Raw genomic sequence first — 13,195 nt, forward strand, 5'->3', positions numbered from 1 at the left:
TCCAACACTTCATACTAGAAACAGTAAAATATGGCATTACAGGCAACAGGTAAATAACAGCACAGCTGTTTTCTTTCACAAATATACTTAGAGATTAGTCCTAGAAATGTTATTATTGGAATTGGCACTTTCACAGAGCACCTTAAGCTATTATAGCTTGTCTGCATTAAAAATATCTGAATGAAATAAAATTATTACTAATATACTGTATTCATAGAATCAAAAATTATAAACATTAGGGGTGGATAGGAAATAACCCAAAAATAAGAGGAAACAGTTCAATTCTGACACAGTCCCTGTGAATTTATGGTCTGTTAGAGAACATAGGTAAACGGATCAGATCCAAAGATATATTTGGTTTAGACAATGAGCCTGTTTTTCTTGTGTTTCTAGCATGGTTCTCTGCACCAGGAGGAATTACAGGGCATACATACAAGAGAATCTGGGCTCCTTGTCAGTGACAAAGTATCTACAAGCCAGGCATTATCTCACCTAGCTACTCTACTGGGTAGGACGTCACGACCAGAACCAGGCAGTATCATTCACTACCTTCTAGGGCAGTGCTGCCGGAATCACTGTGTTTATTGGGCAAGAGAACACTATTCAGTCATTAAAATCTAGGCTTCGTCAAAGTGAAGCTGTGGAACTGGTTGCCCAGAGAGATGGTGGAAGCCTTGTCCTTGGAGACATTTAAGGACAGGCTGGACTGGGCTCTGAGCAAACTGCTCTAGCTGTAGGTGTCTCTGTTCATTGCAGGGGAGTTGGACTAGGTGACCTTTAAGGGTCTCTTCCAACTCAAACAATTCTATGATTCTATAAATTAAGGAGATGGGCCTTCTGATTCACATCAGTAAGTGTACTTGGCTACAAAATTCCTAGTTCATAGTCCTCCCTGTGGAGTTTTTCTGATTTGGTGGGATGATGTCTGGCAAGGCATGGAGGTGCTCAGGGCGCACAGAGAGGAACTTGGTTTTCTAGACAAGCACAAGTGACAGGGCGAAACATTAAAAGAACACTAATTAAATTAATAAGAAATACACCACAGACACCATATCACTAAGAAAGCCAGTAACTTTACTGATTTGTCTGCAAAATACAAATTATACCTTATTTCCAGCAGGAGAATCTTTTGAAATTTTTCCATTTTAGTTCACTACAGACAGCTGAATTAAGTCCCTTGAGATACACAGATGTGGTTTAACTTAGTTATAACATCTTGTCATCTAGTGGCGACAAAGTCCAGCTTATGCCGCTGTGAGCCTCTATTTTAATATTTGTTGCAAATGCTTGTATGCTCCCATTTACAAGCTCTTTTGTTATCACCATTGTTTTATGGAAGCAGATCCCCATGAAAGAGAAGAAAAAAAAAAAAAAGGAAAAAAAAAAGGATACAACAAACCATCTGAAGCAATCCAAGTGTAATGCCTGCAGTGTCCCAGGTCTGATGTTAGATACTTCACAAAAGACTCAGGTACTGTAATTTTTTTTTTTTTTTTTTTTTTTAAATGAGTTACTAAACTTTTTTTTTTCAAACTGAGGTATGGATCAGTCTGAGGTATGAGTGAGAAAGGTAAAATGCAACACCTGATTATGAAAATAATCAAATGGATACTTTTGATAGAGAAGGTCTGTGGCTCAAAGCTTGGATTGCTCCACATCTTTGGTTAAAATATATTAACAAAAGCCTTTTATTACATCTACAGTCTGAAGCATTCTAATAGACACCAATGTTCCATCAGTCCTTCAAGAGACCTGTAGTGGCAGGAAATTAATGCCATATAACTGACGACATCACAGCAGATGGCACAAACAGGAACAGATGAAGTATGCCATGCTTAGGCAACAGCCTTTATTGAGGTTTCAAGTGGCTTTTAAAAAATTACAAAGCATTTACCTTCAAGGCGAAGGAGAAAGGAAAACAAAACAGCTCTGTTAGGACTATAGGTAAAAGAAGGTATATAGGATAACACGTACAATACAAAAGGGTTGACATCCTTGAAAACAGTCTATGAGTTCTTCTATTCTTACGTTAGCTTTACCTGAAAAAGAGATCTGAGGACAACAGATATTTTTATATTATTCATTAAAAACTGCTAAATTCCTCTTCTGGGAAAAATATAAGCCATTTCATTATAAAACACAACTTTCGAAAAACACTGAAATGATAAAAGCTTTACTGTGAATGGCTCAATGCATACAATATACAAATTGTGCAGATTGAGTATATCATATAATTGTCACCAGCAATTAAACACTAAACAACAACACCTTTTAATAGAGGTTAACTTAGCTATAACAATACTTGCAGATGTCTAGAATGCCACTTCAGGTGTTTGAACTTGCAATTAAGAATGTTGCCTAAAACATTATATAGCATGGGTTAAGGTAAAGTAAATGTTAATACTCTTTCAGGGCTCTGCCCCAAACTCCTTAAATACAAAGGAATCACACAATAAACCCAAATAAGCTTTCCAATACAATAAATGGTAAGGTACAGATAAAGGAACAGAGAAAGGTAGACAGTTATAGTTTACAGAAAGTGACTTCACAATCAAAGTTGTGCTTCTTATCATTAGATCAGTTTGCAAATATGCATTATCCCCCACAATTTCGCCAGTACATGTTAGTTGCCCTCAGTAGCAGGAACGAGAGGGATGACTGGCATTGATCTTCATGTGATTCTATTCTATTTATTCATGTTTATATAAAAATCACTGTCAGAGTTAATATACATTGCCCAGGCAATACGTTTCACGCTACTTTCCGCTTAGTTACTTGCAGTAATATATTACACTGCATCTTCCTTAAATATGTTATGTTTTCTTCTTCATGCGTTGCTGAGGCAAATCGCAAGGTAAACTATTTATATGGCTATTCTTCATATTTCAATAGACCAAATCCCCTTCCCCACTGACAAGTTTCTACTACAATACTGATAAAGTTGTACTTCTTGTTGAAATGTCGAAGTGTACATTTGTGATATATTTGCATATTTTTGACACACCGAAGTTTAAAATTCTCATAAGAGAATATGACTGTAGATTCATCTGAAGGTGAAGAAAGTGGTTTCGAAAAACAGTTTTGAATTTTAAAATTAATTATGGGCCCCATTTTCTAATTTTTAATTTTTTTTTAATTTTTTTTATTTAACATGCGTATCTGTTTCTTTACCCTGCTGACCTCCACGCGAGATAAGATGTATGCCTTGTTAGCACAGTATTCTGCTTAGATAGTTCCCAGATTATGCACTAGCCCCTGCATGGCTGAGAGTGCCTGTGAGGCAGGCTTCTGTAAGTCACAATAAGTGGAAAGCGTATGTCCTAGCGCATGCTGTCATCTGTTAGTTGTTTGCTGCTACAGGGAGGTAACCTCTACCGCTGAGCAGTGCACAGCAACTGCACATGTAGAAGGGAAATAGGGTGTGGATTTCCCTTAACAAAATGTTTTCTGTGTCAATATTTTGCTGTTGCAGTTATGTCCTTCATCCTAGTCTCAAGGTATGTGAGTGAGAGCTGGAACAACTTTTGGAAAGAAGTATTACAGTTCTACAATGGCACTAGCATGTTGCTTGAACAGTTTCCTTCCCATGGGAAGGTTAAGCTGAAACATCTGAGTATACCATTTTCTTCTAATAAGCAAGAGGGACAGACAAGAACTTAAAACAATGATATATCCCTTCTGGTGAAGCAATTTCAGTCAAAGGAACGATGCAAGGCAGGAGAAAGGGTGGGCGCCATATGCGGAAGTGAATCGCTCTGGGTTGTAAATACACAGGCAGCTTTGTTCAACAGCATCCCTACCGCGAGACGTGACTGTGAGGGCTGTGACAACTACAGCGGCCTGGTGGCCTGTATTGGTGGGGCACGACAGATTGACTTCTGAGTGTTCCTCTAATTGATGATCTCTCTGCAGGTTTTACGTCTGAGAGAGAGGGGACTTCACAACAGGTGGGACAGTGTCAGTCCCTCATTTCTTGCTCTCCCTGCTGCCTCTGGAAATGTTCACCTGCACTCACGCAACCGATGGCCGTTAGAGCTGTATATCCAATTCTAACAGGCAGAATACCAGCTTCGCTGATGAGGAAGGGCCAAGCGATGCCACTTTGCCATTTAACCCATGGAAATCTACAAGATACGCAGGACGTAGGTTATAGAAGGGCCCTTAACTTGTTACAATGCACAAAACAGCATGAAAAGAACTAATCAGTATATACAATGAATCGCAGTTCACTCAACTGATTGTAAAATGTTGTATTAAAATGGTTTCAGTTGTTACACCATGGGTAAATTCAAACTTTTTACAGATCAGTCTTCCAAGACATGATTTTGATCTGTAAAATGTATGCCCAGTAAAATAAAACCAAAAGAAAATAGTTAAATGTGCAACCGCACAAATATAATTCCCCACTATTAAGATAACAAAAACTTTTGCTATTACCATAATTATTATATATATTAGAAAGCTATACACAAGCATGTTAATTTCACAGATTTTTTTTTTTAAAGATTCTTAATATTTTATATAATTAGAAATACACATTTCAAAAACAAAACTTCTGCAAAGAGAAAACAGTTATCTTGGTTAGCAAAGCATGGAGTTCTTCATGGCTTAGGGTAGTGCTTTCTATACAAAAAGTCCTCTGTTTTTGTCAGGACTGTTTACAAGATTAGCGAAGCAATCAAGGAAAAAAGAACACATTTTGGCTTAAGGAAACTACAAAAGCCACAAATGCTTTGCAAACTCTGTCTTACTTTTTAATATGAAAATAAGCAAAATGTAATGTACATATTTTTATAATTTTTTTTTTTTTTTAATAAGTGATGCAGACCCAGAATTTTTAAAATTAAATATGTTAGCCCTCGAACTCGATTTTGTTTAACAAGTATGGTCCTCTTCAAATGCTTTGATCCTTCTTAACTGAGTGCCATACTCCAAAGATATGCCCGCATGGTTTTGAGTGTTTTCGGTGTGTTAGGTGACCCAGTCTCTTTCTAGCATGGATTCACGGCCACCCAACCACTGGGTCTGTCAAAACATCTGTACATTTTCTATATGTTGCATAACAGCTGCTTTCTCTCTCAGTAAAGGTCTGCCATTTCTGGCAGACGTTTTCCTTTTGCCTATTTACATGTAAATAACGTTGAACCTGCAACATGACACTATCTATTGTAACATACATTTTGCAAGGGAGCACAACAGTGAAAAGAAGTTAGCCTTAAAATCTATTTTGTACAAGTGTTCTGTTGTACAACTCAAGTGCTAAGCTTATCTCAGCATTTCTGTTTATCCTTATACTGTATCACTGAGGCAATTTAAGAGTACTTTTACAAAACAGAGTACCTGACTTTTTTTTTCCACACACGGCACATATAATGCATATCGACCCCCCCTACCCCATTAAGGTATAGCACACACACACTGCAAGAAAAAAAAAAAGAAACTAATAGTTAATAATGCTATCATGTCGCCCATCCTTCAGACAGCCGCATGCGCTTGACAGAGGGGCTTTCCCTTTCGTCCGGCGAAGGTCTGGTGAGTCCAATGGGGGAGTGGAATTCATTCCGGTGGTCTTCTCGGTCGCTCCCGTCGTAGGAACTGCTGCAGCTGCTCAAGCTGTCGACGGGAGACCTCCCCGCCTCATGGCGCGTGTGCTGTGGGTATCTCGAGGGGGTGGTGGTACGGTCTCTAGGAGGAGAAACAGGTTCTGACTTGATGTTGAGGCTTTGAGTAGAAGGCAGGGAGAGATTTGTACTCTGAGATAAATGAGTGCTAGTGCAAGCTCTGTAGGAGGAAAGGAAACCCAGTTACAGACGGAGGAGGCATGGAGCCCCCGGAAATGCACAAACACTCACACAGAACAGCAGTGTAAAGGCTCACGCAGTGTCAGTGCGTGCAGACAGCATGAGGACCACTTTCTATGTGGAATTAAAAAAGGCATGGAGACGGAAACACCACGGCAAACGTGGCTGGCTTGAGCGAGACATGCCTGAGGTCTGAAAGTAGTCTCTTTAATTCCCTTCCTTTTTTTTTCCTCAAGCATCACAAGAAATTTTGGAAGCTGAGCCTTTGCACTGTTGGAACCACCTGCAGGTTTCTTTATAATTAATGCTTGTGTGCGTGTATGCACTGATGGCACAGGGGAGGCACGGGTTTCTGTGGGTTTAGTTCAGTTTGTCTTATCCTTGTTTACTTCAACATGGGAAATCAGGTGTAAAGTGGAAACAGAAATTTGGGTCCCCATTTTATGTCTTTCATAACAGAGTTGAAATTTATCACCTTTGGATTAATGTTAATAGAACTCAATCAGCAGGGTAGGGTTTAGATCTGATTTTATGGAATAAATTGATTAATTTGTTATTATATCCAGAGCATTTATGGATAAACTACTGAAGAGAAGTTAAGGGAGATGGCAGAGGATTGCAGTGCATGACTGACAACCTGACTCATAGGGTGCTTAGAACTCCAGGATAAGCTGCTATCTAAAGTTTTTCAAAGGCTGTATACTTGTTCTCCATTTGTTTTGCCTCAGTGCATTATTGTGGGCAAGTTTGGCTGAGGAAAGCTGAGATAAGAGGGGAGGAGAGAACACTGAGCTTGCACTGAATGGAAGAAAACGAGATCCGCTGCAACTACAGAATGCTTTCTACAAAAGCACCACCTACTGGCAAAACCTGACATTTCTTTTCGTTAAAACAGCTATCCAGGAGAGGTTACCGCTGAGCTCTTGAACACTGCTCCACCTCAGGGACCATTTGCTAGGCTGAAGTCAGTGTCAAACCCAAAGACACAGTTGCAAGATTTCTAACAGTGAAAGAGTCTGAAGACAGAGGGGAGGAGAGGACACAGCCTCAGTAAGATTTTAAACCCCAAGGTTCAAGTGAAATAAATATTTGGACTCTGAACGATGGAAAACTAAATTTGTGATCCTTTCCATTTATTGAGAAATTCCACTTTTTCTGATATGTCATTGACTGTGATCTGAGCTTTACTTTACCAATAGTTACTGTAACTTAGGAAAGGTAAAAAGTCATTTTCTTTTCTCTTGGCAGATTTACAGTGGACCTATATGGCACAGTTACTGAATAATATCAGATGCTGTAGTCATGAGTTATTGATCAATACTGTGTGAGCCTTGTTGAACAACACAGAAAGCAGGATGTTCTGCCTGCAATTGCTTCCATCTACCCTTTATTACTATACAGAGAAGTGTGTCAGAATTTGCAGCATCAAGCAGTGAGTAATAACCCTCTAAGTAGCAAATGTAGGCAGTTTTGTTAAAGATTTTTTTTTTTTTCCTTTTCTAACTATTAGATTACACATATAGGAAACCATAAATATCAAACGTAGTCATTCCACTTTAGTGAAACACTCCACATGTTTTCCGAAAAACTGTTGAAAAGAATCCAGCAACAATCAAAAATACGTTCCTGGGTTGGTTTTGCTTTTCATTTCCAGTGACTTTATTTTTCATTTCCTTAGGACATGATAGAACTTCATATGGGGAAACAGGCAGCCAGTCTAGCAAGTACAATATGATTACATACTATTTTAGATGCCAAATTCATAGCTAAACCTGAAAGTCCCTTAATACAGAACACTGGATCCTGGCGATTTGATCTAGGAGTGTTTGATTTGAGTAGACAATGTGTACTTCGCAAAGCTGGGAAGAGTTGAAAACTCACACTACTTAAAAACAGCCATACTCAGTCTCATTTGTTCACTTGGAACCTACTCATATTCCATTCCATGACAACCTCAAATCCAGGGTAAAAAGCTGTATTGTCTGAGGACTAGAGTTTGTATTGCTACACTGCAATTTATTTAGCAACGTTTCAGAGGGAAGTGTGAAAACACAACTCTGTAGACTTTTCTGTAGATCCCTTCTGCTTCCTTAGAGGCATTATGCAAACACCTGGCATACAGGCTTTTAGTAGTTTAAAAAATACTACCTGCATTTTGAGCACATTTTTTATAAAGTGGGAAAAAATAAAGAGTTAAAAGGTCATTTTAGCAGGTAAGAACTAATTTTTTTTTTTTTTTTTTAAGGTTTTAAACAATAGAGCTATTTAAGCAATTGATGCATATTGTCATTCAATATGTTTTAAGATTCTGCCTGTTAAAACATATTTTTCCGAGAAATCTGTTTCTGAAATTTAACATGTATATATTTTGATGACTCTATTCTATGTGTTGTCATAAACATTCTCAAATGTTTCTACAGAATTTGATGTAAGTCGATACGATCAAATGCAAGAGAAACCTAATGTTATGAATAGAAGCGTATGGTGAATGAATACATACTTAGTTGCGGACTTTCACCTGTACCCTCAACAAAGGATGGATTTCTGTTTAGGACAGAAACTGCATTGTGAAAAAATGGCAATTCTTTTTGCCACTAAACGACCTCTTCTTGTGTATGCATGTGTTTGAATGAATGCAGAAACAGTGTAATTTTGGCCTAGGCAAGTCCTACTTTTATCATTTGAAACCTACCCTAAACTCAATGAAAAACAAGAAGTTTTTGAATATGGAAAATCTATTGAGAAAATGTAACAAATGTCTTTGTAGGATTATGTTTAACTATAAGGCACTCACTGTCTTGCAGTCCACTAATGTTGACTTGATTAACTTTCTCCATATATTGTACTGAAAACATTCCACTTTACTCCTTCTCATTGCCCCTGTGAAGTTTAAATTTTATGCAGCAGTTACTATTCAGATCTGTGTGAATGAAAACATGAGTTTTGCTTAGAGTACAACCCTGACATGGGAGAAACACTGGTTCCTATATGCATTCAACGTGTGCGGGAGGTGGGAGGCACATCAGGGTGCAAAGAGCTAGCCAGCAAACTCTGTCCTTGTTGATGTAATGAGATCAGCTTTGAGTGGGTCTCTGTTAGAATCTCCAGCTAGTGGAAGTTCAGCATTCACAGACAGCAGCATGGGTCAGTAGTGATGTGAATGAGCATCACATAGGCTTTTACAGGGAGTGAGAGCGCTAATAAAGGAAGAAGGAACTTCGTGTCCTTTCTGTTATGGCCATACTTGTTTCTTTAAATTTCCTTCTCTTTATACCTTCATGTTTCAAATATGCATACATATGCAAATGCATTTCTAAGTCTGCACTTATATTTAGGAAAGGCAAACTTTCAGCTGTGGATGATACCTCAGAAAGAAAAGATGTTCTCTTAAGCTGCAGATTACAGAATGAGATAGTTTTCTATACAATAGACATGAGGCTGAAGAATTTAGATAGCTCATTTCAAAGATAGGAATGGCTGCAGCAATATTTAGATGAAACCTGTAAGTCTGAGAAGGAATATATTTTGATTTTTAATAGAATTAGTGTGTAATTTTTCTAATTACAAGGCTGAAAAGTACTATTTTGCTTTCTTAAATTTGGACTGTTGAAATGTCTGACTAAACACCCCAGTTATATCAGAAGAGACTTCACATTGCTATCCTGTTCACAGCCTCAGTAACTGAACTATTCCTATGTCCTCAGAAACTCTCCCTCAGGCTTAGTGGTGCAGTATGGTTTAGAGATCTCCAGGTGTCTGAAAGATGGTTTTGACAGTGCTTCTGAAACTGTTGAGGACTTTCGTGGAGCAAGCTAACACATTTAAGCACACTCTATTCTATTTACAAGTCATATGTTTCTGCCATGCATTATGAGGCAGAATTCTCTCACTAAGGACAGGAATTAGGATGCTCAAACATTTCTACACCTATTTTCTTAAATTCCTAGTGAAACACATTTTTGTATGATTACTTTTCTATAAATTCAAGATTAGGCTAATGTGGACAGATTATGACTTGTACAATTTCAAGGTTTTTTTTTTTTTAAATAATCCAGAAGCTAGTATAGATCCTTCTGCATGTACAACCCCGTGACTGAAGTAAAATAAAGAAATGCATATGATTTTCTGCACACAAAGAAAGCTTTGCCAGAACTGCTAGTGAAGCTGCTTTCATAGCTGAATTCATTTACAAATCACTGAAAGAATAATAACAAAAGTAGTGACTTAGAATATATTCCACTAGCCACAGCCACTACATTTTGACATACTGTAAGATGAATTAGAAACAGATGATAATGTGTGACGTATCTGAAAAGGCATGTAGCTAGTTTAGGATTTAATTTTTTTTTTTTTTTTTGTTATCCAAATAGCATTATTACATTCTTTGGTACACCACTGAAAACAATCAGCTTATTGGAACAGGCTGCTCAGAGAGGCTGTGGATGTCCTGTCCCTGGAGGTGTTCAAGACCAGGCGGGATGGGGCTACGGACAACCTGATACAGTGCCTGATACAGGTTGGCAATACTGCCAGTGGTAGAGGTGTTGGAACTAGAAGGCCTCTGAGGTCCCTTCCAATATGAGCCATTCTATGATTCCATGATTGTAAGGTTACACACTGAAATCTAGTCTGAATTTTCAACTTATGCATGACTATAGATATCTTGTTGTACAGTTGACCTGAATGCTGCCTGAGAAACAGCACAGCTCAAAAATAAAATAGAAGAAGCATAGCAGACAGGTATTAAGATCTTTTCATTTTACTAACATGGGAACTATTTCAGTTACAAGTATTTATGTAGTTAGTACTTATTATGCTAAATTATATTTCTGATGTTCAAAGGATTTATATTTCTTCCAAAAATTGTGTAGCTGTTCTTTAAAACCGATTTACACGGTAAAGAAAATACATTAATTTATAAAATGTATTCAGATAAACTAGGAGAATTTTGAAATTTAAGCCATATTGATTGTACTACATACTTTCAGATTACAGCAGCTGCCCTGCAAAAATAATAGCATGTGTGCAATGACTTTTTTTAAAAAGAAGAGTTTGGCTTTGCAAATCCAGCCATACGTTAGCACAGACATGGAGTAATGGTGAGTGCCTATGATCTTGCTCAATATAGACAGCAGATATCGGGATCTTTGAAAATCATACTCTTTAAATTCACTCGAATAAGCAAATGTACCGCTTTTTCAATAATGCATGAGGTGAATTCCCTGTGTGAATACTGAAATGGTTAAACATAGTGCTCCACCGGTCTTGGAAGAAACGTCTTAAAATTAGCCACTAGAGGGCATAACATTTATCCTCAAGGCAAGAAAATCACCACGAGTTCTAGGGGTTTACGGGTTTTAGTCCTAATTGTGTTATTTGCTTGTAGGAAACATTTACAAAGAAATGAAACTTGAACATCAGAGCTGAGAAGGAGTGTGTATGTGATTATAAGGTTTAATTTTAATCCCAGTTCAAATCATTTTGTCACTTTTGATTTAGAAGTACTCAGTGTTTAGACATTTTTTGATTTTATGTTTGAGCTACAGTAACTGGAAATAAAAAGCAGAAACGGAAAAACAAAGCAATAGCACAAAGTAAGTGTTTGGTTGTTAGTCGTGAAGAAAAATGCTATTTAAAGAAAGAGAGTAAAACAAGAACAGAATTCATCACTACACTATTGAGGAAATGTAATGGACACAGAATATTCAATTTTAGGTACATGGCAAACTTTTCATGAAATATGTTGTTCCAGTTTTGGGCAATGGAGCTCTTATACACACGGGCTGACGTTGTCAGGATGTATTTCATACTTGGGATTCCTGGGGACACTGAAGTTATTGCAGAACATTATAACAGTTTAAAAAAACAACACAGTGCTTACCCCAGTTGGCTGAGGGCAGATGGCGGCATATTATGTAGGTGTTGCTGTTGCCAGCCAGTCACAGAACCAAGATGAAGAGCACTGGCTGTATTAAATCCAGAGAGAGATGATATATCTGCACTACTCAGAGAATATTCTAGATTTGAAAACAGAAAAGAAAATAATTAAAAGAGTATTAAGAAGGAAGCGTGTAAATAATAACTACCATCATCATTTTCACATGTCACTTAATAAGCCTTTTAATCTTAATTACATCAATCACATTAAGTTGCAGCAGAAAATCAGACTCTCCTCTTCCCTTGGCTCATTAACTTTGGAGTAAATAATGCACTAATAATTATTCTGTAATTTACCAGTTCTTTTTATGGGTCTGGAAGATCCAATGCCTTTCTATATCTACCATAACTATACATGCATTCTCATAGAGTCAAAAACCTGAAAACAGAATTTGATCACAGTCTTTCTTGCAAGAAGGTAGACTGTGATACGTACACAGTGCACATCTTCTATAAAAAACTCAGGATTATGTGGATCAACATGATCTATACAGTACCAATGCACAATGGGAACAGGAAATGATCTCTTCGGGCTTCATTTCTAGAATCTGCCAGGTAACTAAGCAGCAGCCTACAAAGATACGGAACTCTATTTTGAAACCAGTGAAACTGCTTGTTGTCATTACCCTCATAATTTTAGGAAGATGCACTCCACTACATGAAATTATCTGTTACATTAGGAGTTTTAGGAAATTTCTTTAGCGTCTTTTCCTTTAGTAAGGCCAACGAAAGAGAGCTATCAAAGCAGTTTTCCATTTGAGTAAAATAGTTAGCTTTTAAGTATGTATTTCTCGAGTCCAAAGAATCACAGAAAGGTTAGGGTTGGAAAGGACCTTTAAGATCATGTAGTTCCAACTTCTTCTACAGGCAGGGACACCTTCCTCTAGACCAGGTTGCTCACAGCCCCATCCAGCCTGGACTTGAATGCTTCCAGAGAGGGGGCATCCACAACATCGCTGGGCAACCAGTTCCATCGTCTCATCCCTCTCCAAATATCACGATTAAATCTTCTCTCTTCCAATTTAAAGCCATTTCCCCTTGTCCTGTCACTACGAGCCCTTATAAAAAGTCCCTCCTCAAATAAAAAGTCCCCCATCAGAGGAACAGATAAAAAGCAAATGAAGTGTATCAACCTATGGGCTATGAACTTTCCAGTCTCTTGCAAGGAACAGTAGGTAATTCATTACCCCGAAACAGACATTTGCCAGCATCCTGCTCCCTCCCCCTCCTTTCCATTTTGTGCTGATACTTACCAGTACCATATGTTGTTGAGATGGCTGATGGGTATCCTCCCATCCCTTGCCCTGGTAGAGTAGGAGTTGCTACGGAAACCACTGGAGTAGCCAATGACTGAGCAGACTGGGAGTTATTTATCCTCTGATTCTTTTAAAGTAAGTAAAATAAACATATTATTGTCTGGGTTTAAGTCATCTGGGTGTATTACCTTTCTGGGTTTG

At 37.9% G+C, this 13,195-nt stretch overlaps 1 protein-coding gene across 9 annotated transcripts in view; it reads right to left on the reverse strand.

The window, feature by feature from the left end:
* Nucleotides 1-1,053: 1,053 nt before the first annotated feature.
* MEF2C (myocyte enhancer factor 2C) overlaps nucleotides 1,054-13,195 on the reverse strand; it is a 122,214-nt gene continuing 110,072 nt past the window's right edge. For 6 of the 9 annotated variants that reach the window (XM_042822870.1, XM_042822873.1, XM_042822869.1 and 3 more), the window contains 3 exons: nucleotides 12,992-13,121; nucleotides 11,683-11,818; nucleotides 1,054-5,781 (listed from right to left, as the gene is read on the reverse strand). In XM_042822870.1, coding sequence (XP_042678804.1) covers nucleotides 5,460-5,781; nucleotides 11,683-11,818; nucleotides 12,992-13,121 — 588 coding nt within the window. In that variant the 3' untranslated portion in view covers nucleotides 1,054-5,459. The remainder of the gene's footprint in view (nucleotides 5,782-11,682; nucleotides 11,819-12,991; nucleotides 13,122-13,195) is intronic. The other 3 variants (XM_042822876.1, XM_042822874.1, XM_042822875.1) reach the window with 1 other exon arrangement.

Source organism: Centrocercus urophasianus, unplaced genomic scaffold, assembly GCF_019232065.1.
Source record: "Centrocercus urophasianus isolate 14NV4802_14NV808 unplaced genomic scaffold, USGS_Curo_1.0 seq_21, whole genome shotgun sequence".
NCBI classification, from domain to species: Eukaryota; Metazoa; Chordata; class Aves; order Galliformes; family Phasianidae; genus Centrocercus; species Centrocercus urophasianus.